Source organism: Coenobita brevimanus, chromosome 102 (assembly GCF_032717465.1).
Source record: "Coenobita brevimanus isolate Jiangsu-jjx chromosome 102, ASM3271746v2, whole genome shotgun sequence".
NCBI classification, from domain to species: domain Eukaryota; kingdom Metazoa; phylum Arthropoda; class Malacostraca; order Decapoda; family Coenobitidae; genus Coenobita; species Coenobita brevimanus.
The window spans coordinates 34244287-34269286 of record NC_137055.1 but is presented as its reverse complement, the minus strand read 5'-3'; the positions used below and the strand labels follow the sequence as shown (position 1 = coordinate 34269286).

The 25000-nt window shown below is 46.1% G+C and overlaps 1 protein-coding gene across 1 annotated transcript in view; it reads right to left on the bottom strand.

Annotated features, from left to right (window-relative positions):
- LOC145415454 (uncharacterized) overlaps nt 1-25000 on the bottom strand; it is a 34647-nt gene that overhangs the window by 4332 nt on the left and 5315 nt on the right. Inside the window, exon 3 of the mRNA XM_080284730.1 lies at nt 23000-23202. Coding sequence (XP_080140856.1) covers nt 23000-23202 — 203 coding nt within the window. The remainder of the gene's footprint in view (nt 1-22999; nt 23203-25000) is intronic.

Genomic DNA, 25000 nt, shown 5'->3' with positions numbered 1-25000 from the left:
GGGAGATGGGGAAGGAAGGGAGGAAAGTAAATAAAAAGGGAAGGAAAGTAAGAAAGGGAGGGAAGGAAAGAGGGAGAGGGAGAGAGGGAGGGAAGGAGGGACATTAAGGAAAGAGGGAATGAGGGAGAAACTTTAAGACAAGGAAGATTGAGGGAAAGAAGGGGGGGGAAGGAAGGATAGAAGGAGGGAGGGAGAGAAGGAATGAGGGAAAGAGAGAGGAAGGGAAGGTAGGAAGGAAGAAGGAAAAGGGAGGGACGGGAAGGAGGGAGGGAGAGAAGGAATGAGGGAAAGAGGGAGGAAGGGAAGGTAGGAAGGAAGAAGGGAAAAAGGGAGAGACGGGAAGGAGGGAGAGAGGGAGGTGAGAAGAGGAAGTGAGAGAGGAAAGTTAAGGATATAGGAAAGGAGTATAAGAAACGGAGGAATGAAGTGAGGGAGGGAGAGAAGGAGGGAAGGAGGGAGAGAAGGAGGGGGGAGGGAGGGAGGGAGGGAAGTAAGGAGAGAGGGAGGGAGGGAGGGAGACAATGGGAGGAAGTGATATAGGGTGAGAAAAAATATCTTCAGTTTAATTGACCAATGAATCTTTCCCTCCCCACTGATTGTTTTCTTGTGGAGGGAAGGAGGAGGGAGGGAAAGAGGGAGGGAGGGAGGTAGGGAGGGAGAAGGAGGGAAGAATAGATGGGGGAGGGAAAAGAAGGGAGTGGAAAGGGAAGAAAGGAGGGAGAGAGAAGGAAGGAAAGTGTGTGGGGTAAGTGAGGTAGGGAGGGAAGGAAAGAGGAAGAGCATGGAGAGGTGACAATAAGAGGGAAGAAATGAGGGAGGGAGGAAAAAAGAGAGGGAGAGGAGGTAGGAAGGGGGGAGGGAGAGAGAAAGGGAGGAAAGAAGGTGGGGTGAGTGTGGGGTAAATGAGGTAGAGGGAAGAAGGGAGGAATAGAAAGGGGGAAGAAAAGAAGGAAGTGAAGAGTGAGGAATGGAGCGGGAAGAGAAGGGCTGAAGGAGGAAGGGAGAAAGAGAGGGAGGGAGGGAAAGAGGGAGGAAGGGATGGAAGAAGAGAGGAAGGGAGGGAGGGAGAGAGTGGAGAAGGAGGGAAGGAGAAAGGGAGGAGGAGAGGGAGGGGGTAAATAAGGGATTAAAAAAATAGTGGGGGGAAGAGAATGAGGTTGAGAGAGGAAATGAGGGGGAAAAGAAGGGAGGGCTGGAGGGAGGAAGGAAGGGAGAAGGAGGGAGGAGGGAGGGAAGGAGGGGGAGAGAGTGTGGAGGAAATGAGTTAGGGAGAAGGAAGGAGGGAGAGAAGACAGTGAAGGGTAAATGAGGCAGGGAGGGAGGGTGAGTTGAGAAGGGAGGAAGGGAGAAGAAAAAAGGGAAAAATGAAGTGGGGATAGAAGAGGGAAGGAAGGAAGGACAGGCAGAGAAGAGATGAAGAAGAGGAGAGAAGATCATGGAGAGAGAGAGAGAGAGAGAGAGAAGGGGGGGGAGGGAGACAGAAGAATTATGTGTACGTCTCTGGAAGTAAACAGATAATTATGCCAACAGGAATTACAGGCAGGAATTATATCAAGGGACTCTCACCATCCATTCACTCGATGAAGCGCTGGCTTCAGGTGACTCTGCACTGCGTGACAACCCAAAAAGAGGTGCCTAACATCCATTCAGTTAGTGTAATGCTGTTTGTAGGTGATTCAACACTGACAGAAGCCAAAGTGAGACGCCTACCATCCATTCAGTAAGAGTAGTTGTAGTAGTAGGAGTAGGAGCAGTAGTGGTAGGAGTAGGGGTAGTAGTAGTCGATATCAGTAATATTAATTATGGATAAAAATTATAAAAAAAAAAAGAAAGGTAAAAAATGCAAACAGCCGCCAGTAAATTAGAGTATAACAAGATGCAGAAAATTAGGAGCTTATTACAGATGATGACAAGAAGTTAGGCTCCACTCTCTCTCTCTCTCTCTCTCTCTCTCTCTCTCTCTCTCTCTCTCTCTCTCTCTCTCTCTCTCTCTCTCTCTCTCTCTCTCTCTCTCTCTCTACTTCTTCCCCTCCTTTCTTTCCTCCTCCTCTTCTTCTCGTCGGGATTTTGGTGTACTTTCTTTCTCCTCTTCCTCCTCCTTCTTTCCCTCTTGTTACTCCCTCACACTCACTCCCCTTCATACACACACACACACACACACACACACACACACACACACACACACACACACATCTCCCCCACAAACTCCCCCACTCCATTTTCCACATCCCCATACTCTCCCCACACTCTTTCTCATAGTCACATCCCCTCACTCTCTCCCCCTATTCATTCATTCATTCACATGCTTCCCTTTCCTGTTTTATCCACATTAACAGTCCTTAAAGGGAAATAATAGGAAGAGAGACACGGCCTCCCTATTTTGCTATCTTTTTCTCTTACTCGTGAAATGGGTTGGTTAGCTGCAGCCTACCATTTATTAAGCTGACGCGAATGGATTAATAGGTATGTTGCTGTTTGTTTTCGTTTGTACTTCTCATAGCTTCCTCCCTCCACATCCACACTTTTCTCATACATCCACTCATCCACCCTCCACATCCACTCTTCCTCCAAACATCCACCTTCCCACATCAAAATATCTCCACATTTCAGGCCTTTTCTGTTCACATGCACAATCTCGCACGATCCCTCCATCCCCTCACATCCACCCCACACATTCACATCCCCCACATCCACATTGTCATATCACCACCATCACCTTCTGCTCATATTCACAATCCCAACAACCCCCCCCTCTCCCCCCACGTTCAGCTTCCCACGACATCCACACCTCCCCACACATCCACACCTCCCCACATATCCATACCTCCCCGCACACCCATACCTCCCCACACATCCACACCTCCCCACACATCCACACCTCCCCACACATCCGTACCTCCCCACACATCCATACCTCCCCACACATCCACACCTCCCCACACATTCACACCTCCCTACACATCCACACCTCCCCACACATCCACCGAAACTCATTTTCTACCCCACACATCCACCTCACATCCCCCCACACATCTATCTCACACATTCACCCCACACATACCCATCCCACATACCCCCACACATCCACCTCACACATCCATACCCCACATCCACCCCACGCATGCACATCTCCACCCATCCATACCCCATTCCTCCCCATCCCCAATCCTTATATTTCCCCCTATATATTCACCCATACACATCGACCCCCACAATCCACATCTCCCCAGCATCCACACCTCCCCTTCCCACATCCACACATCCACCCCGCACACCCCCATCCCCAAATCCACCCCACACATCCACATCCCCCACCCCCCTCATCCATTACCCAGAGGTCACCAACAACTGGAACTTTGTCTTAAAACTTCCCTGGTTCAATGTAGCATGAAGCTCTCACCTGCCATGCCACCCCTCACCCCCCCCTCCTGCCACTACCACCATTGCCACCATTCCACCACTTCCACTCTCTCTGCCACCACTTCCACCACCATTGCCACCATTCCGCTACTTCCACTCTCTCTGCCATCACTTCCACCATCATTGCCACCATTTACATTACTTCATCTATCCCTGCCACCACTACCACACCGTCTTCCATGCCACTTTCATCACCCTTGCCAGCATTTCCACCCCCTGTCACTCTTCTGCCACCATTTCCACCCCCTGTCACCCTTCTGACACCATTTCCACACTCTCTGCCACTACGAGTACTTCCACCATTTCTACTACCACTGCCACCATCCTGCCACCATTCTGACACCACTTCCACCACTGCGATCATTTTGTCACCACTGTCACCACCATCTTGTCGGCATTTCCACCACTGCCACCACTCTGCCACCACTCTGCCACCACTTCCATCATCCTATCTGCTCTCATTTACACTTTTTCTTGCCTTGTGTCGTATTCTAAAAGACTTGAACATCCTTAACACTTCTCACTTAGCGATTTATTTTGAACATCATCCCCCAGCATCCTCTTATATGTTACTGATGCAAACTAAATAAATAAATAAGAAATAACCACTATGCAGGAGTATAGTATGCATAATAAATCTCTAAGGAAGAGGTGTAACGAAGCTTCCTTTATCTCAAGTCTCATCTCCATTGCATCACCTGGAAATATATGGCCGTCTTCTCTCTGGCATAGCGCTTCGTAATGCCTCTTCCTTAGCGACTTTTTTTTTTTCCATTTCCAGCCTTACTTTCTCTTTTATGTTAAGTATAGTTGTTTAATATCGACCCTTTTAGCATTAGTAACAGAATAAATTGCTGCGGATTAGGCGTTACGAATTTCCGAAGCCAACTACAGTCAGTTTGTTTTCGCCTGGTAAATATTCCTGCCCAGTTTTCAGTTAGAGTAGATAGCCATGTGTAGTCAGACTGAGGGAGCGATTTGACTAGTAACCAAGGAGACTCAGCTAATCCAATTCAGCTTGGGAGAGACGTTTGGAATTGTTGTCTTTCATTAACCCCTCCACCACCAGATATTTGTCCTAAGTTGAACTGATTAGTCTTGTAGTCTCAAAAATAAAGTAAAAAATGTCTTATTAGACTGAAAAGCAAGAATAAAATACGGAGGAGCGAGATTGGACTGAGAGGGTTAATAAAAATCCCTTTCTGTAAGAGTCTAAGTGAATAAAAATAAGATAAAATAAGATAAAGTAAATCAAGCAACACAGCATCCCGAGATGAAGATTGTACCTGCGTGTTTTGCCCTGCGCGGGAGTCTGTGTTGCCAAGTCGTAGGCCAATAAACACCCGTCTCATTTTATTTATCTTCCTTACTTATTTCTCTTCGTTTTTCTTTATCACTAACCTTCTATTATTTATCATCTTTAATTTTTAGATGAGCTGGATTCTTTCGTTGGTAAAACAGAAGCACAATAATCACAGTTGTTTTTACTACTAGGCACCGCTGCTGACATCACGGACTAACAACCTACACCGTTTCAACCGAGCTGATGATGCACAGTGTTTAAACAGACGTGCGGTGCGGTGGTTGTTAGTTTCTTTGCTGGATATTTGGCTATCTAGCAGAGGAATACCTGCCCAAAGAACAGTATATATATTAAGAAGAGTGGCGTGAAGGACCGCTCTGCTAACAGTGTGAGATTTAAGAGGAAGAGAAGGAAAGGGAAAATGTTGGGGGTGGGGAGAGTGACTGGGGGGGCACGGAATGAAAGGGAGAGTGTGGGGGAGAGGAAGTGACTGGGAAGTGGGGGGTGATGAGAGGGGGGAGTGAAGAGAAGTCTGTTACATACGGAGTGATGCGGGAGGGGGGAGTGAAACGAAGTCTGTTATGTGTGGAATGATGGGGGAGGGGAAATGAAATGAAGTCTTGCGGAGTTACCATTGCTGCTTCACACAACCCAGGTGCTTCAGATGTCCTGCCCAGATCCTTTACAAAATTCATTGTTAATATCAGGTAAGCAGACGACATTTTTCAGTCAACATCATCCTTTTCCTTGATATTGATGTGCATCCTCCCAAAAAAGTATCGGGACTCTAACCGGCACGTATCATTTTGAAATATGGACGAAGCATTGTGATATGTAGGGCATCCTGCTATTATGTGAAAATGTTATCTCTGCCAATTATTACAACTCGGAATCGCAAAAAAAAAAAAAAAAAAAATCACGTACTGGGTCGTATATGTTTTGAGGCACCAGATTTATAGATTCATGTGTGTCTGAAGAACTCGCTCATTTTCACAACCAGATACTTTTTTGGGAGAGTGTGCTAGGGTTACATCACACACACTAGCTTGAAACATACGACCGTCAATGTTCAGGGTTCTGCTCGAGGTTCAGATTGTTAGTGAAGCAGCATCGACCCTGTGCTTCGTTCCTGCTTACATACAAGTGTTTCGACCTAGTGTGCCTGTGCCCTTAACACCAGATTTTGTTCAGATGAAAGAAATCCACCAGTCCAAAGCTTCGAGGACTGTTTCGACTCAGTGTGTTCGTGCAGGTTTGGTTCATTGTTCATGTTAACGCCAGATGCCGTAGCACTTCAAAGCTTCGAAAACTATCTCAACTACGCTGTTTTTAAACGAATTTGACCAAAAACTGTCATCTCGCTGTCTTGAATACTGAGTTGTGATAAAAGATTAACAGTAGAATAGGATGCTAGTCACGAAGGAGTGCTATGCCAAGGATGTCGAGCCGTAGAACTGTTTTTTTCTGCCCCTGAGTTCGTTGAAATAAGTTGCAAAAGGACGAAAATCTGGGACACGTCAAGATGAAAAGAGTATAGCACTTCACCTCAGGAATCAGAGGTCACTCATCTATCTTACGTCATCACCAAAAGTAGATAAGAAAGAGGCGAAAAGAAACCAAGATCGATTTCGCTAACAAAGAGGAAATGAATTGGTTTGTCTTGGCCGGATAAAAGTTAGTCCTGCTTGAGAATTGATTAAGGTGATTGGGAAACGGAATTAAGCCCGACTTAAATTCCTTTAGCCAGAGGAAGTAGTTTTATATATCATTCTTTTTTTATTACGCAAGGAAGAAGGAACCAAAGGACAGGAGCCCACAAATTGGTCCCTCCTATAAATAACAAAAATAAAACGGGGCCAAATTCAAGACCGTTCATTCTTTGCCATCTCAAGACGATTCTACTTAATAGGCATCATTAATAGTGAAGATGTTAGTTAAGGTTATATCTATCTTTCCTCTTTCTAAAAGCCTCCACTAAGCTTAATAAGACCTAAAATATAGTATCCAGTTCATAGTAGGTCCACTGTAGGTCCGGATCGTCCTCTTGGGAGATAAACAACTAGATTTTAACCCTTCCCATGCTGGTGATGAACGAGTGGGGAAGGGGTGTCTGTATGAAGTGCATGTGAAAGTCAAAGTGCTGTAATAGGGGCTGTGTGTGTGTGTGTGTGTGTGTGTGTGTGTGTGTGTGTGTGTGTGTGTGTGTGTGTGTGTGTGTGTGTGTGAGTCTATGTCATTGATAGGACTGACTGGATTCGAGTATATTCAACATACGAATAGGCATATCACTCTGCTCTTTCTACTCTAGATTGGCCCAAAATTGCCATCTCTCCAGGCGCCATTTGGAAATATGATTAGCATCCATCGTAGTAAAGACTTTCCTCGTCAACTGTAAACCATGTCACGTCACTCAGTGTAGAGTCACATGAAGGCAGCAGTGCATCGGGTGAGTGGATGGTGGACGCCTGCACCTACCCTTTATGGAAACTCCAGAGCGATAAGCAAAGGCGAGATTGTCCGAATAACTTAGACAAAACGTGATTATAACTGAGAAACTCGACAATATTGACCGACACAGGAATTATATTAGACGAAAAATGATAATCCAAGCTCATGATAATTTGTTGGGGCAAAATGCCATAGGCGAGGAGGTTACGATAGAATAATAATAATAATGATAATAATAGTGATCACAAGAGTAAAAAATTATCAGGTGGAATTAATATCAGGACTCTGTTAATCCTCTCTTAATCCGGGTTAGTGATGAAAAGATTTGAGGAGGGGATTTGATTGTGTGTGTGTGTGTGTGTGTGTGTGTGTGTGTGTGTGTGTGTGTGTGATAGAGAGAGAGAGAGAGAGAGAGAGAGAGAGAGAGAGAGAGAGAGGGAGGGAGAGAGAGAGAGAGAGAGATGAGGTAGTGAGATAAGAGGAGGGGAGTTGCTGCTATTATCGCTCTTACCAAGTTATTGTGGAGGGGAAGAGAGAGAGAGAGAGAGAGAGAAACCTTCCCTCTTTCTTCTTCCCTTCATTTCCTCTTCCATCCTTCTCTCCTCCCTGCTTTCCTTTTCAGCCTCCCTTTCTTTCCCTTCTTTCCTTCCTTCTTTCTCTCGCCCTCTCTCCTTCCTCCCCTCCTCCTCCTCCATCTCTGTCTCGTTCCCTCCTCTCCACTCCACACTTACCGTTTCATTCTTTCTCTTTCTCACTCTCCCTCTCCCTCTCCCTCTCTCTCCCTCTCCCTCTCCCTCCCCTCCTCCATCTCTTTTTATTCCCTCTGCTCCTGTTCTCACTTTCCTCCCCTGTCTCACACTCTCTTTTACACCTCCTTTCTCTCTCTCTCTCTCTCCCTCTCTCTCTCTAATAACATAATGTCCCTATACCACTTTAATTTGGCCTAAAATTGCCATCTCCATCTTGAATACTGTCCTATAGATTTACTCTAGAACATGATGCTAGTCACGAAGAAGTGCGATGGAAAGGACGTAGAGCCCTAACATTAACTTATTCTACATCTGAGCAAAGAGCCGAACATATTGGCCAGGTTAAGATAAACGGACCATAGGAGGATGGGCCTGTCATCTGTCTATCTATCTATCTATCTATTGCCAGACGCATTTATCCCGTAAGGGGTGGCCACAAACAAATCGCCTCCATGTCGCCCTGTCCCCCGCCGTTTCATTGTCATCTACCCTCAAATATTCAGGACAGAGGTTAGCCTAGCCTCTGCCCCCTACGATTCATAAACGGTGATATTGGATAGATTGTTACTGATTTTATCTTTCATATTCAACCCTGCCTACTGTCTCTCTCTCTCTTTCTCTCTCTCTCTCTCTATTTCTTTTCCTTCCATCTTACTTTTGTTTTTTTTTCTCTTTTTACCTTTCCTTCCTTCCTTCCTTCTCTCTCATTCTCTCTCTCTCTCTCTCTCTCTCTCTCCCCCAACTTCCTTCTTTTATTTCCTTCCTTACTATAATTTCTCTACCTCTCTCCTGTAATTCCCTTCTATAATGTCTATAATTCCCCTCTTTATTTCTACCCTCTTTCTCCTTCACTCCCTCTTTTTCTCTCTCCCTTTTTTTCTCCTTCGCCTATGTTCCTCCCTCTATTTCTTCTCTCTCTCTTCTATTTCCTCCTTCCTTCCCTCATTCTGTCCCTCCTCTCTCTTCTCTCCTTCTCTCCCTCCTTTTTCTTTCTCTCTCCCTTTTCTTCTCCCTCCCTTTCTATCTCCTTCTCCCTTCTCTCCCTTCTCTCCCTCATTACCTCCTCCCTCCCTCGACCTCTTCCTTCTCTCTTATTTCCTCCTTCTTCCTTCCCTTATTCTGTCCCTCCTATATCTTTTCTCCTTCTCTCTCCCTCTCTCTCTTCTCTCTCCCTCTCTCTCTCCCTCTCTCTCTTCTCTCCCTTCTCTCCCTCATTACCTCCTCCCTTCCCTAGTCTCTTCCTTCTCTCACATTTCCTTCGTCCTTCCCTCATTCTTTCCCCGCCTGACTTCTCCCCTTCTCTCCCTCCCATTTCCTTCTCTCTCCTTCTCATTTTCCTTCTCTCTTCTCTCCCTTCTCTTCTCTCTCCCTCTCTCTCCTCCTTCTCCCTTCTCTCCCTCATTACCTCCTCCCTCCCCCGGTTCGCCAGATATTGGACGCTATATTACAATCTCAAGTTAGAAGTCATAAGAGGGAATGATTTTTACTGTTCGGCACCAATGTGTGGAGGGAGGGAGGGAGGGAGAGAAGTGGGAGGAAAAGAGAGGGAGGGAGGGAGAGAAGTGGGAGGAAAAGAGAGGGAGGGAGGAGGGAAGGAGGGAGGGAGAGAAGTGGGAGAGAGACCTGGAAGGGAGGAAAAGGACTGGAGGAGTGAGAGTGAGTGGGAGAGAGACATGGGGAGGAAAGATCATGCGTTTCACCCCTCTGTGTGTGGAGATAGAGGTAGATAGATAGATAGATAGATAGATAGATAGATAGAGAGAGAGAGAGAGAGAGAGAGAGAGAGAGAGAGAGAGAGAGAGAGAGAGAGAGAGAGATTGGAGGCAAATAGAGGGAAGAGTGGAAGAGGAAACACTGGGGAGAGAGGGAGAGGGAAGAAAGAGAAAGAGCGAGGGAGGAAATGAGATGATTTTTACTGTTCGGCCTCGATGTGTGGAAAGGGGAGGGAGGGGAGTGGGGAGAGAGAGAGAGGAAAAGGGAGGGAGGAAAGGAGGCAAGTTAGAGAAGAAAGAAAGAGAGGAGGAAGGAAGGGAGGCAAGTTATAGAAGAAAGAAAAAGAGAGAAAGGGAGGAGGGGATGAAAGAGAGAGCAGTGTTGAGAGATGGAAGAGAAGGGTGAGAAGTTGAAGAGAGGAGGGAGGGAAGGGGGAGAGAAGAGAAGACAGAGAAAGGAGGGAAGGAACGGAGGAAAGAAGAGAAAGAGAGAGAGAGAGAGAGAGAGAGAGAGAGAGAGAGAGAGATTAATTTATAAGTTATCAGTTAATGACCCTATAAATAAAGGTTTGGTTTATTGAATATCCCCAGGCGTAAATTTCCTAACTTTAGTCGATTTAGGCACTTCTTCGTGACTAGGAAGGTTAGGGGTAGGTTAGAATAGGGGGAGGTGGTGGTCGAATGGTTAGGGAGGTAGTGCACTCTCCAAAAAGACGGTAGTTCGATCCTAGGAGCAGAGAACAGCTTATTTGAATTTCGTTTTAATGGGTTCTGGAGAGGGACCCCTTCACGTTGTCCACCTGCTGTCTGCCCACCATCTGCTTACCTATCCACTATCTATCTATCTGTCTACCATCTGTCTATCTGCACTCTCCCTCTCTCTCTCTCTCTCTCTCTCTCTCTCTCTCTCTCTCTCTCTCCACTATCTATCTATCTGTCTGCTATCTATCAGCTTAGCAAGAACAAATCTCTATCTTCTATCATTAGCTCCACATCAAGTAAAATTGGAACGTTCACAGCGACGTTCCTAATATCGATTCCTCTCCTAACGATAACCAAGGGGACACTGAACGATGATTGTGGAAAACCAGGGATGCACTCTTCGTCCCCTGGCCAAACCTTTCAGAATATCACGGACGGCTTTCATAATGGTTAGTCGAAAACGTTGCACAGAAATTTTGTCGGCGACTGTACCTCTGGGATTCACCTTGGCTATGTCACCTGGTCCACTGAGACAGATCTATTAGTCCACAGTTATTCTCTTTCTTTTCTATCTATTTTTGGTGCTGGGAGAGGGGCCTTCACGTGGTGGCACCGATATAACCATGCGGCTCCACTGCCTGGTTATACAAACGTCCCTCACAACTTCCATATACTTCGTAAAGGGTGGCCACAAACAAATCGCCTCCTTGTCACACTGTCTTCCGCCATCAGTCTGCCATCTCTCCACCTAACACACCTCTCACTCATATACCTCTCCACCCCAAACAACCATCTCATCCTCGTTCTCCCCCTCCCTTCACCTCATAACCTAACCTAACCTAACCTAACCTAAACTAACAAACAAGAGAAAGTGACTAGAAAATATAATCCATGTAGACACTCATGACCAATTCCATCTAATTATTTTTTCGCTTTAATAACTTCGCTAACAACTTAAGTACACGTGTGGTCGATATTCAATTACTGAGCCTGTGATAATCGTTCAGGTGATTAGTCGATCCCTTTGTAGTGAGAGATTTTGAACCCTTTAGACATAGGATTTTTTTTTTTTTTTTTTACTTTTCGAAATGGTGAAGTGGTCTGGTGCTAGGGAGGGACGCCTTCATGTGGTGGCACTGATATGAGTGGACGGTGGAGCTGCCTCGGTATACACATGTCCCTCAGTCCCCTCCCTATTCCCCGGAAGGAGGAGGATGGACGGCGGGAGTAGTGCTATTTCGTGCTTGCCAGTCGAGCAGGTTCTTATTTACAACTACCATTACCACTACTACTACTACTACTACTATTTCTACTACTACTGCTGCTACGACTACTACTACTGCTACTACTACTACTAGATATAACAGCATGTCTTAAACAGGTCACTACTAGGGTGCTCTGGGAAATTTAATAAGGTATGGAAAGAAAGCTGAACCCCAACTCTCTCTCTCTCTCTCTCTCTCTCTCTCTCTCTCTCTCTTTACACACTCGACTTGGCAGTGACCACACACCACTGTCTCCTCTTGGTAAGTTGTTATCAGGGCAAAGGAGAGAGAGAGAGAGAGAGAAAGAGAGAGAGAGAGAGAGAGAGAGAGAGAGATTCACACCCTCATATTCCGATACTGTTAGAATATACGATGGAGGGAACGTAAGAGAAAGGGAAAGGAAGGTATGTATGTTGTGTTTATGTATAGACAGATATATAGATAGATAGACAGGTATGTGTGGCATGTATGTATGTGTGTGTGTGTGTGTGTGTGTGTGTGTGTGTGTGTGTGTGTGTGTGTGTGTGTGTGTGTGTGCAGAAAGAGAGGAAGGGGGAGGAAGCTGACACAAGGGAAGAGGAGTCTACTCGAGAGAGGGAGGGAAAGAATACTGAGGAAGAAGGGAGGGAGGGAGGAAGGGAGAAAAAATATACAAGGGAGGGAGAGAGGGAGAAAAAATACGAGAGGGTGGGAGAGAGACTGGACAGGGAGGGAGGGAAAGAGAGGAAGGGAGAAAGAGAAAATACAGGAGTGTGGGCGGTAGAGATATAAGAATAAAGGATTGAAGGAGCGAGTGGAGGGAGGGAAGGAGAGAGGAAGGGAGAGGGGAGGGAGAGAGAGGGAAAGAAATAAAAATTCAGAAAAGAGGAAGAAAAGAAAATTGATAATAAAGGAAGGAAAGGGAAATATATGAATATAAAGGAAAGTAGGAATGGTAGGGGAAACGAGAGAGAGAGAGAGAGAGAGAGAGAGAGAGAGAGAGAGAGAGAGAGAGAGGTTAGTTTTTCTTACTCAAACTTAGGTCACTTCGCCTCATATATTATTCCATGTTGACAGCTCAAAAATAAATCACCACAAATTTTTACCTACATATCAGATCCATTCCTGCTGCCCTCAGACGATTTTATTTAACACAGCAGAGATTTTTCTAACTTGTGGACTCAGATACAGCCTTCATTAACCCCTTCCTTACCAGTGATCTTTCGTAAGTTGGGTAAAATCATCGGAGGTAGCAAGAAAAACTTCAAACTACCTCCTGTTACGGGAGAGGTTAGAGGGAATTGGATTTAAAGGGATGCAGACTTAAAGGGCATTAGATTTAAAAGGAATTGGGTTTAAAGGGAACTGGGTTTAAATAGAACTGGATTTGAGAGGGAACTGGTATTAAAGGAAGTTAGATTTAAAGCAGACTGTATCTCTCTCTCTCTCTCTCTCTCTCTGTCTCTCTGTCTGTCTCTGTCTCTGTCTCTGTCTGTCTGTCTCTCTCTCTCTCTCTCACACGCATTTGAGATACCGCCAATCGTCTTCAAATAGCAAGGTTAGAAAAAAATATATATATGCATTATGGAATTAAACTTTATGTTGCCAAAGAGTTTATCATTTTTTTATAAACACAGACGCTCTTTTCTACCTCCCCCCCTCCCCTGCCGTCCTACATACCTGGCCGCAGTTCATGCCTACCATGCCTCACACCTCTACATGGGGAGGGGGAGAGAAGGAGCAAGAGGGAGAGGAGGAAAAGGGGAGGGCAGAGGGAAGGGTTGATGATGTTGGGAGAGGTTTTGGAGGTGGGTGATGGGGGGATGAGGAGGGGGAAGCTGGAGGGGAAGGAACATTAAGAGCTGAGGGAGAGGGATGGGGAGGGGGTTCGTGGAATTAGGGAGAGAGGTGGGGGGAGGAAAGAGACCGGAGAAGGGGGAGGGATGGAGATGGGTGGGGGAGGTTAATGAAGCTTCAACAAAACTGGAACAATCACAGAATTATTTTTTTCTCTCTCTCTCCAGTCAGGTCCTTGTAAGCTTTCATCTCCATCCCCCCTCCCCCTATTTCCGTTTCCCCTTCTCTTCCCTCCAGTATTCTCCATTTCCCTCCCCTCCACAATTCCCCCTTTCCCTCCCATCCACTATTCCCCCTTTCCCTCTCCTCCACTCTTCTCCCTTCCCCTCTCCTCCACTCTTCCCCCTTCCCTCACCCCTCCCCTTCTCTTCAGGCTTGTCCTCTTCCCCCATTTCGAGATACGCATAACAGTCTTAATGGCAATATGTTCCTTTCAGCTTTTCTCCCCCATTTTCTATCTCCCCCCTGAGTTTTCTCTTCCCCTCCCCTTCCCCCACCCCTCTTTTTCCCTTTCCCTTCCCTCTTCCCTCCCTCTCCTATCCCATTTTCATTTTCCCCCCTCTCCTCCCTTTCGCACTACCCTTTTTTTTTCCTTCTCTTCCCCCTCTCTCCCTTTCCTTCCGTCCCTTCCTCTTCCCTCTTTTCCCTGTGTCCCTCCCCCTCTTCCTAGATTTTCATTTTCCACCCCCCCCTCCCCCTTTTCCTTCCCTCCCTTCCTTATCCCCCGTTTCCCTCTCTCCCGCCTCTCCCATTTTCCCTATCTCCCCCGCCCATTTTCCCCTCCCCCGCTCCCCCCCATCTTTTTCCCCCTTTCACCCTCTCCCCTCATCCATTCCCACATTTCTTCCCCTTCCCCACTCATTTTTTCTCCCTCTAACCCCCTCCCGTCATTTCCCCCTCTCCCCCACCCATCCTTTCCCCTTCTCACTACTTTCTCCCTTCCATCACCCCCTCTCACCCCCCTCATTTCCCATTCTCCCCATTCATCCCCTTGCTTCATCCTTCCCCTCATTTCCCCCTCTCCCCTCTAATCCCCTCCCTTCATCCATTTCCTCATTTCCCATCCCAAAATAAGGGTTACAATGTTCAAATGCTCCCTTCTCTTCAAATCAGCCTCGCTACATTTCTCTCCAGCCAAATTTAGGCCCAGGCAAAATTTTGGATGGTAGGAATATATCTGGGGGTTGTGAAAAAAGGCTGGGGAGAGCTCAATCAGTGCTCTCTCTCTCTCTCTCTCTCTCTCTCTCTCTCTCTCTCTCTCTCTCTCTCTCTCTCTCTCTCTCTCTCTCTCTCTCTCTCTCTCTCTCTCTCTCTCTCTCTCTCTCTCTCTCTCTCTCTCTCTCTCTCTCTCTCTCTCTCTCTCTCTCTCTCTCTCTCTCTCTCTCTCTCTCTCTCTCTCTCTCTCTCTCTCTCTCTCTCTCTCTCTCTCTCTCTCTCTCTCTCTCTCTCTCTCTCTCTCTCTCTCTCTCTCTCTCTCTCTCTCTCTCTCTCTCTCTCTCTCTCTCTCTCTCTCTCTCTCTCTCTCTCTCTCTCTCTCTCTCTCTGTCTCTGTCTCTGTCTCTCTCTCTCTCTCTCTCTCTCTCTCTCTCTCTCTCTCTCTCTCTCTCTCTCTCTCTCTCTCTCTCTCTCTCCCTCTCTCTCTCTCTCTCTCTCTCTCTCTCTCTCTCTCTCTCTCTCTCTCTCTCTCACGCACTCACTTTTCTAATCCAGGACTTCATCGCCCTTGTCTGCATATTACGCTTATTTTTAGCTTCACGAGATGGGTGGAATCGGTCCCTCGGTCTGTGCCAAGTGGACCATTTTTTTCGGTCCAGTGGTCTTATGCCTAATTTAATAGCCTAATGTAGCTTAAATTGACCTACTCTAACCTGACCTAGCATGACCTCTTCTTTCCTAAGCTAACCTAATGTAATCTAACTTAACCTAACCTAACAGAATAATCTAATCGTTGTGCTACGTTTCTTCAATGTCTCCAGTATGAGAATGATTTAACTTTCAGCTCCATCCATCCTTCCATCCACCATCCATCCTTCCACCCATCGTCCATCCTTCCATCCTTCTATCCATCATCTATCCTTTCATCCTTCCATCCACCATCCATCCTTCCATCCACCATCCATCCTTCCATCCACCATCCATCCTTCCATCCACCATCCATCCTTCCATCCACCATCCAATCCTTTTCTGCCTCATCTCTCACCACCACCACACACCCACCAACACCACACAAGCACATCACAGATCATAACACATTCCATCACATCACTACCACACCACACACCTACCACCACAAACATCACCACCACACCACACACTTTCCACCACAACCACATCCACCATATCACATTACAGTACTACCCCCCACCACCATACACTGCACAATCTTTCCGTTCTCACTGTACTCCAATAGCACATATTTCTCATCCATTCCTCACCACCACCACATACCACACACTATAACACATCACATTCCAAGCACTCTCCCTCCCTAACACATCATGCATCACACATCCTTATCCTCCCTCACACACACACACACACACACACACACACACACACACACACACACACACACACACACACACACACACACACACACACACACACACACACACACACACACACACACACACACACACACACACACCACACCTCAACACACACACCTCTCACCCACATTCAAACACACCCTCACACCATGCACCACCCACCACAACACACCCCCACACCACAACACACCCCCACACCACAACACACCCCCACACCACAACACACCCCCACACCACAACACACCCCCACACCACAACACACACACACACACACACACACACACACACACACACACACACACACACACACACACACACACACAGTACCACATCACACACAAACACCAGTACGCCACAACTAACACCCAACTAAGCACAAAACAGTGTGAAACCATCATCATTTGTGGCTGGAACTGTTGTTAATGAGCCCACACACCAGCAAATACAAATTGATTCATGAAGGCGATGTCTATACTCTGTGTGTGTGCTTCTGTCTGTTCCGTTTTCTATAAGTTTCAGTGTTCCTTTTTCTGTTCTTTTTTCTTTTTTTTTATTTGAGATGATGATGATGATGATGATGATAATGATGATAACGATGATGATGTTCAATTTTTCTGTTGCATTATTTTTACTGCATGTCGTGTTCCCATTTCTCATATTTCTGGATCTCCACACCCATGTACAGCGATGAGAAATTAAATGATGATGATGATGACGATGATGATGATGATGATGATGTGTGGTGTTGGTGGCCTATGTGTACCAAATTTTTTTTTTCATGTTGGGATATTCCTGCTTCTTTCGATTTTCATTTCTGAGTCCCGTAAATATCACTGAAAGAGTAGGAGTTTGTTTTATGGTGATGATGATGATGATGATGATGATGATGATGATGATGATGGTGGTGGTGGTGGTGGTGTTGGTGGTGGTGGTGGTGATGGTGTCTATCTGTCTTTTGTAGTTCTTCCTGTTTGTATATATCATGCAAACCACGTAAAATTGGTGACAGTTTGGATAATCAGTGGGGAGAAAAGAGAAGAAGAAATGAGTGGAAAAATAAAAAGTAGGAGACGAATGGAAAAAAAGGGGGAAAAGGCGATGAATGGAAAGCAGAGCAGATTATAAGAGGAAAAGAAGATGAATGGGAGATGAAAGAAAGGGTAAATTAAACAAGAAGAGGAAGATGATGAATGGGAATAGATGAAAGCGATGATTGGAAAGAGAAGAGTAGAGATATGGAAAGAGTAAAGTGGAAGGAAAGAGAGATAGGGGAGAAAGGGGTGGGGAGAGGGGATGGGGAAGTGAGGGGAGACGTGAGGGGACGGAAATGCCTGGCGATCCTTTAGAGAGAGAGAGAGAGAGAAACTGCAAAATAAATCGCTGAGGAGGATTTGCAACAGCTCTTTCAAAAACCAAGACAATACGTAGCTTTAGTTTTTTCACCTTAACATGGCCCAGATTTTCGTCCTTTTGTAGCTTATTTCCCGTAGCTTAGTGGCGGAAAAAGGCAATATTCCGGTTCTGCATCCTTTCCATGGCACTTCTTCGTGACTAGCATCATATATCAGTTAATCTCCTGTTACAACTAGGTATTGAAGATGGGGAGACTGCAATTTCAGATCAAGTTAGAGTAAAAAGAGTACAGTAGAATAACGGGGAAGCGGAAGGAGAGGAGAGGGCACAATCTTTCCATGTCTATAGCTCTTAAAGTAAATAATAGATACATAGGTGGATGGATAGATAAATAGATAGATAGACAGACAGACAGATAGATAGATAGATAGATAGATAGACAGACAGATGGATAGATAGATAGAGAGATGAACAAAAAAATAGTCACTGTTACACGAGATAAAATATAAGTGAAATAAAAATACGTCTCTGCATCTTCCTACCTAATTAAATAAGTAAATAAATAAATAAATAAATAAATAAATGGCCTTAGTTAAGTGAGGTAAAATAAATTATCACAAGAAGGAAATAGCATTATAAGCCTCCCAGAACACACTCTTAGCTAAGTAAACTCATCTAGCACTAGTTAGAAAGGATTACTAGAGTTGTCCCCATCAGGAAAGGGTAAAGGGGAAGTTAAAAAATGTCCCCAGGCCTTTACTTTACCCCGGAAAAACCAATCTTAGTTACGATAAGAAAATATTATCCCAAGTTATTTCGTAAGTTATTTTGCGGGTTGGTTCAGTCCGGCACTCCATCCATCTCGCCCCCATGACAGGAACTTTCGGCTCACTCTGACATCTCGGCCTCCTAATTCTTACACCGTGGTTCTGCCCTGACACCTACACCTTGGGGGACTTGGCGGTGCAGTGGTTAGGTCGTCAGGCTCGTAACTGGAAGGACCCGAGATTGATTTTTACGCCGATCTTACCCTTGGAGAGAATTTTGTCTGGTTTGCACATTGGCGTAATTTGGTGAAAGTAAATGGTACACATGCGTACACACACACACACACACACACACACACACACACACACACACACACACACACACACACACACACACAAACACAGATACATGGATAGATAGACAGATAGAAGATAGAGAGATACAGTAGACACACACACACACACACACACACACACACACACCGCTCGCTGGTGCAGTGGTAACGTTCTCGCTTGCCAACTGGTGGACGGGAGTTCGCGCCTCGCTCAGGTTGCGAAAAGTTTCACTGATGAAGTGGGTGGTTACTGTCCCCCTTGAGCAAGGGGACGGGTGTGTGCGTGTGTGAAGGTCACAGCCTTGCCCTTATATCGGACTATATGAGCTCTCAGCTCCCTTCCGGGAGGGTAAAAGCTGACGATCACGACCATCAAGTGATCCTGACCGTCCCGGTGAATTACACACACACACACACACACACACACACACACACACTCACCAATACATATACATAGATAGTTCGACAGATAGAGGATAGACAGAAAGAGACATAGGGTAGATAGACATATAGACAGACAGATTGATGTGGTGAATGACTTGTTGATATATATATAGTCTACCATACTCCTTGTAGTAAATATTCACGAGATGTAGGCAGGGAAAAAAAAAGACATTCAGAGCTCCGTCGATGTTCAGGAAAAACTCTCATAACTTCATAACAGGAGGCTGACGCTTTAAGACAGGAAAATGCTGACTATTACAACTTCAGAGGGAGCTGAGAACTATCCGGGACTGACAGGTTCCATTAAGAAGCGATATTACCAGGTCGTCTCAGGCTATACTCCTTTCACCTTCAATTGGCTCAACATTTTCACTGCCCATTTCGGCTTGACCCAATTTTTTCTTGTACTGTGGTTTACTTAATATTTTCATTGTTTTCTATACGTTTTAACCTGGGCTAAAATTTTTCACTCTCCTCCATTTCTCTTTTCTCTCTCCTCATCTCAGATTCTCTTTTCTTCTCTCTCTTTTTCTCAGTTTCTCTTTTCTTCTCTCTCCTCTTCTCAATCTCTTTTCTTCTCTCTCCTCTTCTCAGTTTCTCTTTTCTTCTCTCCTCTTCTCAGTTTCTCTTTTCTTCTCTCTGCTCTTCTCAGTTTCTCTTTTCTTCTCTTCTTCTCAGTTTCTCATTGCATTTTAAAGTTCCTAAAATTTTTCACTATACCCTGTACACCTAAATTGGCCCAAAATTGCCGTCCTTCCATTTTTAATCCTGAGTTACAAGTCCACATTGATTCTAGGCTGTAAAACTAGTCACGAAGAAGTACTATGGAAAGGATATAGAGCAGTGTAATTTCTTGATGTTGGATGTTTTTAAAGGCATATTGCAGTGTGTGTGTGTGTGTGTGTGTGTGTGTGTGTGTGTGAGAGAGAGAGAGAGAGAGAGAGAGAGAGAGAGAGAGATCGGATTTTCTCTGCTGGAGTGTCTGTCGGGTGTTGGCAGGTTGTTAGGGAGTTTGAATGGGTTTTGTATATATATTTATAGATTCCTTGCTCACTGGATACCTGCTGAGAGAGAGAGAGAGAGAGAGAGAGAGAGAGAGAGAGAGAGAGAGAGAGAGAGAGAGAGAGAGATGCTATAATCCAATCAGCACAGATATAAAAAAAATCCGCGTTATAGGAGACTGTATAAGATTCATTCTCCCTCTCTCTCTCTCTCTCTCTCTCTCTCTCTCACTCTCACTCTCTCTCTCTCTCTCTCTCTCTCTCTCTCTCTCTCTCTCACTCTCTCTCTCTCTCTCTCTCTCTCTCTCTCTCTCTCTCTCTCTCTCTCACACACACACACACACACACACACACACACAAAACCCTTTTGCTGTCCCCCTCCCCCTCCCCTCACCCAGGCCACCTAGTAATATATAATACACGTCAACGGCACCTCCTCCCCTCTTCTCTTCCCCTCTCTCTTCCTCTCTCTCTCTCTGCTCTGCCTCTTCTCTCTTACTCCCCCTCCCCTCTCTCTCCCTCCTCTTCTGTCTTTCATCTGTCTGTCTGTCTGTCTATCTGTGTGTGTCTGTTTCTCTCTCTCTCTCTCTCTCTCTCTCTCTCTCTCTCTCTCTCACACACACACACACACACACACACACACACACACACACACACACACACACACACACACACACACACACACACACACACACACACACACACACACACACACACACACACACACACACACACACACACACACACACACACACACACACACACACACACACATACTTACCTACATCTCCCACCGTTCCCCTCAGTTTGCTTTTCCTCCCTCTTCCTCCTTCCTTCCTTTCTCTCCTCTCCCCCCTCCTCTCCATGTCAGCTCCCTCCCTCCCTCTGTCCTTCTCCTCCCTCCTTCCCTCCCTCCATCCCTCTCCCCATCCCCTCCTCCCTCTCCCTCCCCGCTCTCCCTCCCCTCCCTAGTAAATAAGTTGAGCGTCCATATTTCCTCTCTGGCCGCTCCCTCATCCATCAAGGAAAGTTTCTCTCCACCCCTCTCTCTCCCTTCTCTATCCCTCCCCAGCCCTCCCCAGCCCTCCCCAACCCCCTCCCTAGCATTTCCCAGCTCTTCCTGCCCTCTCAAGCCCTTCCCAGCACTCAGCAACCCTTCCTAGTTCGCTTCCCATCACCTCGTCCACCTCACTGACCTTTGTTAAATCTTATCCACTCCCTCTGTACTCCCGCTGGCATTCTGCAACCCATAAGCACTTTTCTTTAGCTCCCACTCCATTTACTTTAGTTTTGTTCCCTCCCCAGCCTTCCCCAGAACTCCCCCAACCCTACTCAGTCCTTCACAGCCGTTCCTAGTTCTTTCCCTGCCCTTCCCAGCCCTTTCTTTCTCTCTCACTAGAATTCCACGCTCTCAGTACCCTCCCCAGCCTTCCCCAGCTCTTTCTAGGCCTCTGTAGACTTTCCCTAGTCCTCTCCATTTCTCCCCAGCCCTTCGCCTCCCCTCCCCATCCATCACCACCTGCCCTAAACCCTTCCCAGCCCTCACCTCTCACTTCTTCTCTCCCCAGCCCTTTCCTCTTCTCTTCAGCCCTCCTCTTGCTCTCCTCGACCCTTCTCTCCCTCTCCTCTTTCCTCCCCACTCATTCCTCAGGACTCCTCCAGCCCTTTTCAACCATTCCCAGCCCTTCCCAGCCCTTCCCAGCCCTCCCCTGCCCACACTGCCCCAGCGTCAACTAACTTCACCACTACATGAGAGGATCAATCATCAGGTCAGGGAGAGAGAGAGAGAGAGAGAGAGAGAGAGAGAGAGAGAGAGGGAGAATATGTGTGTGTGTGAGTGTGTGTGTGTGTGTGTGTGTGTGTGTGTGTGTGTGTGTGTGTGTGTGTGTGTGTGTGTGTGTGTGTGGTAGTGTCAGCGTGAGAGAGAGAGAGAGAGAGAGAGAGAGAGAGAGAGAGAGAGAGAGAGAGAGAGAGAGAGAGAGAGAAGCAGACAGACAGACAAGCAGACAGAGTAAGATGGTTGAGACAGTTAAAAAAAAGAGAATATTGAACAGCCATGAGGCAAATCATTTAAAGCGACGGCCTATGAAACTAATACCAACAATAGTGTATCATGTTTTGGTAGCAACCCCGTGACCAAACAAGCCATCAGTGTGGTAGGACAGTATTGGCTATGTGTCAGGAGGGACGTGGGAGATTGTGCCAGGAGTTCCTATGCTGGAGTTCAGTTTGGGAATGTTTAGTTGAGTTTGCCCTTATTTTGTTCCGTTTTCTTCGTACAGAAAACAGGATTCTGATTTTCGCCATCGTTGCTCCCTCTTTGGTTTATGTTTTCCTGGTTTATTTCGCCACTTCATTGCTCATGCTGATGTTTTTTGGGGAAATTGTCACTCGCTTTCCCTATTTCCTGAGGCCTTGTCTTTATGGCACACAGAAAGTTGTTTTGACATCACCACTCCGTCATTGCTATGTACTATCGGCAGCAAAATTCCTCTACCCTTATCTGCTGCTCTGTGTGAACTTTGATAATGAAGTTCATGTCTCCGTAGCAGTCCACACACACACACACACACACACACACACACACACACACACACACACACACAGCTACTACTACTACTACTACTTCAACTACTAATACTATTACTTCCGCTACTACTACTACTACTACAACTACTAATACTACTACTGCTACTAATACGGTACTACTACTGTTGTTACTACTTTTACTATTACTACTACTGCAACTACTACTACTACTGCTTTTTAAATTATTATTATTATTAATTACCACTAACATCTTTATCTATCTCTCTATATATATACTGTACATGTGTGTGTGTGTGTATGTTCTTGTATACATATGTAACAGTACACGTGAAACAGGGTTAGGTCTGTAATGTAAATGTGACCATCAGTCATTCTGTGGACGGAGGTGGTGGTCAAGAGGAAAGGGAAGTGGGCTGGCGATCGTAAGGGTATAGGCAGAGAGAGAGAAAGAAAGAAACGAATCTGATCTTTATTTGAGAGAGAGAGAGAGAGAGAGAGAGAGAGAGAGAGAGAGAGAGAGAGAGAGAGAGAGAGAGCAAAAACTAAAGCCAGGATTGTTACTCACCACTTCACTTCCCAGGGCGTGTGTGTGGCAGTGTATAGTGACGGAACCGCCTACTTGTGCAACCACCCTAGTGTTGTTCTGAGCTCCCCCTCCTCCCAAGCCCCCTCCATCCCCCCTCTGTCGCCGCCCCCCTCCTCCTCCGCCCCCCAGCCAGCTCGCCACTCCTCCCCACCGCCCCCCGCTGTGTCGACGTCCTCCTGCACCTGCGAGAGAGAAATTGAGGGGAAAAGTTAATCATCATCATCATCGCCACTACCACCACAACCATCACCACCACCACCACCACCACCACCACCACCACCATCATCATCATCATCATCATCATCATCATCATAAGTATCCTCCTCCTCCTCTTCCTCTTCATCATCATCATCATCATTATCATCATCATCATAAGTATCCTCCTTCTGTTCCTCTTGCTCCTCCTCTTCCTCCTTTTTATCATCACCATCATCATATTTCCCAACCATATGTTTATTCATCACCCCTTTAATGAAAATCACCATCATCACCACCATCACGAACACACCACTCACCTCCATCATAAAACCTGAATCCTATATACTCTAGTGCCTTCGTCTACTCTGCATTTAATCTTCCTTTAATCCTACACACACCACCTCTGGATAATCTTCAATAGTTACCCATATACTTCTGGTTCTGAAAATTTTAAAGGCAAATTCTAATAGATTTACGAGTATGTGTTTTTTGGTTCCTGGTACATTTTCAAGCTTTTGCACTCTTCATCGCCTACTCTGTATATTGAAAGGAAGTGTACAACAAGGAGGGGCACACAGAGAGCACAACACCCCCACCTACATACTATCGGTAGTCTAAAGTCGAATATTTTACTTTGCTCAGTGATCTTGACCTCTGACCTTTCCCTGTCACCTCGCTCTTTGACTGATTGCTCTCAAAATCTAATCTATCTTTGTTGTAACTTAAGCCCTTCCACAAAGTTTAAAGTTAGAAGGTAATTTGATTTTGAAAGTGGTTATTCGAAGGTCAAGAACACAGGGCAGAGTCAAATATTCGGCTTTTAGACAAGTTGATGGTCGTGGGTGCTACGTTTCGTGTGTTCCATTTTCCTATATATTTCCTTTTACATTTTACTTATCTTTTTTCATGCCAGGACTCGTAAAAGAATTCTGTTTGAGGTTAGGTCCATCAGTAAAATCCCTCAGATCCACAAAACTGCAAGCATCATCAAAAATTCTGCTTCATGGCCTCGGCGCCTCCCTATACAGGACTAAGTTAGGCAGTGTATGGACTTAAGGTAACAGAGAGCGATGGACAGGGCGGTAGGGATCTTGCAGTGCATTTAGGGTTTGAGCTGACCACATAGGGGCTTATGCACCTGAGTCGATTTTCTATGGAAGTTGTGTTTCTCTCTCTCTCTCTCTCTCTCTCTCTCTCTCTCTCTCTCTTTCTTCCCCATCCCCTCTCCTCACCAACCAGCCCTTCTCCTCTCCCTTTCCCCTGTTTATTCATCGTTCCATCACCCTCCTCTTCTTTCTTTTTCCACGTCTACCACACATTGCTCTCCACTCCCTCTCTCATTCCCTCCCCTTCACCCCTCTCCTCCTCCTCCCCCACTCCTCTTCTCTCCCCTCCCCCTCCCCTTCTTTCCTCCCCTTCCTCCCCCCCTCTCCCCAGCACAATAACAGCCGGGACTCCACTCACGACTGACTCATTAAGTTGGTGTCGAGTCCTGGACTTTTATACCGCGAGGCAGAGTTAGGGAGAGAGAGAGAGAGAGAGAGAGAGAGAGAGAGAGAGGAGGGAAAGAGGCAGAGATAAGAATAGAGGAAAAAATAAATACCGGTAGATACGTAAAAGGAAAGAAATTTGTGGAAGGTTGGTAGGTAAGTAGATAGACGGGTAGGTAGAAAGGCAGGTAGATAGGGAATATGTAGGTAGGTAGGTAGGTAGGTAGGCAGGTTTGCTGATAGAAAATGCGACAGGGGAAGGGATGTGGCGAGGAAGGGAGGGAGGAGAAGA